Source organism: Hippocampus comes, unplaced genomic scaffold (genome assembly GCF_001891065.2).
Source record: "Hippocampus comes isolate QL1 unplaced genomic scaffold, H_comes_QL1_v1.1 scaffold21, whole genome shotgun sequence".
Taxonomy (NCBI): domain Eukaryota; kingdom Metazoa; phylum Chordata; class Actinopteri; order Syngnathiformes; family Syngnathidae; genus Hippocampus; species Hippocampus comes.
In genome coordinates, this window is record NW_017805745.1 from 1,577,791 (window position 1) to 1,579,634 (window position 1,844).

The 1,844-nt window shown below is 45.7% G+C and overlaps 1 protein-coding gene across 1 annotated transcript in view; it reads left to right on the forward strand.

The window, feature by feature from the left end:
- LOC109524513 (neural-cadherin) overlaps positions 1 to 1,844 on the forward strand; it is a 203,442-nt gene that overhangs the window by 157,582 nt on the left and 44,016 nt on the right. The window contains exon 27 of the mRNA XM_019884446.1: positions 3 to 114. Within this exon, the coding sequence (XP_019740005.1) occupies positions 3 to 114 (112 nt within the window). The remainder of the gene's footprint in view (positions 1 to 2; positions 115 to 1,844) is intronic.

A 1,844-nucleotide genomic window follows, 5' to 3' on the forward strand; every position in this document is an offset into this window, starting at 1 on the left:
GGCCGCCGTCTGCGCCTGCCCCGGTCGCCAGCAGGTGCATCAGCCCTGCGACGCTTACCCCAGGAACCCGTGCTTCAACGGGGGCGTGTGCGTGGACACCCAGCATGGCTACAGGTCAGTTGTGGATTCTTTCAAATGGCGATTTACTGCTATCGGGCGAGGCGGCGATTGTCAGAAAAATCTGGCGAGAGCGGTCATCGGACGAAGCGTACGTTACATGGGTGTGCTTGAGCAAGTGTGCGGTGGATCGCCTCAGTTCTTATGGCGTTCATTGACCGAGCCTGTCATGTACTGGTCGATGACTCTGAGTCTTTTTATTTCAATCCTGCCTGGTGGTGCCAAAGAAGAGCAATCACATTCGCCATTGTGTATGCCACACACGATTCGTGTCCATGTTACTTCAAGCATGTTGTCAACTTTATTTTATTTTTTTGTCTTTGTGGATTATTTGTACTTGTCGTGGTTGTTTCTGTTGTGTAAGCTGGCTTTTATCATTGGCATAATCCCAATTATTGTTACGATGCACATTACGCCTGACAGTGTTCAGTAAAATATATTCTATTTATGTTTTATTCAGTTGATAATTTCGAACGCGTGAGTCCATTTCTATTGTTCAAGGTGGTGCTTTGGATGAGTAACTGGCAAATGGAGACATCACGGTACATTTTGCGCATACTGTACAATATGTCCTTAACGTGCATCGGAGTATGTTTATTTGGCACTCACTGGACTATTTCTTGTCCTTTTGTTTTTTAATTTTTTTTGTCCCCCCCCCCCCCCCCCCCCCCCCACACACACACACAGCAAGCTCTGAGCTTATGAAACAGCACTTTACTTGAATTGTCATCCTTGTGCAGACTGCATTTACTTGATGCATTAGTGAGTCACAAATGTCAGTGTAATTACAATTCCAAAAGAGGATCCCCTGTGGTTAGCCCTCGCCACCGCGCCTTTTTGTCGCAGAAATTTGCTCGCCTCGTACGCCGCCGGCATATCAATAATTCATAAGATGTCATCAAGTCCCGAACGGTTGCCACATTTGTCTGGAATTAGCCCGGCCCTCTCCCCTGGCTTATTATTTATTGAATGCAAAACAAAAAACACCAGCAGCTCGGAGGCCACGGCGAGCATGTCAACATGTGATCGGAGGGGGCTGATCGGTAATGGAGTCCATCAAAACAAGCGGGGAGGCCCATCAGACCGGGTTGTGACACTTGGTGAAGCAGCATGTGGCTCTCAGCCGAGCAGGTCATGTCGGAACACGGTGCTTCAAGCAAACAGTGTCGCCATGGAAACACAGGATTCCTTTTTTTTAATTACAAAGGATCATGCCACTAAGAATGTAAGCTGATTGGGCGTTGAATAATTTTTTTTATTTTGATGTCATCAAGTCATTGTTAATTTGACGGATCCTTTCCTTTTTTTTTTAATTACAAAGGATCATGCCACTAAGAATGTAAGCTGATTGGGCGTTGAATTAAATGTTTTTTTGTTGTCATCAAGTCATCGTTAATTTGACGGAAGTCGCGCCACCCGATTCATCGATGACATCGTTGACCTTTTTTCAATTTTTTTTATTTTGATGTCATCAAGTCATTGTTAATTTGACGGAAGTCGCGTCACCCGATTCATCGATGACATCGTTGACCTTTTTTCAGCACAATGCGGTGGTCCCAACCAAGTGTCGCTTTCATTGTTGTGATGTTGGTGCGTGTTGCACCGTAGCGCTCAACTCCCTCCGATAAAATCGCGCCAATCATCTCAAAACAAAGTGGGATTGTTGCTATTCAATTTCTACACACTTTAGCGCCCCCTGCTGACTCTGGCATCACTCCATCGAATTC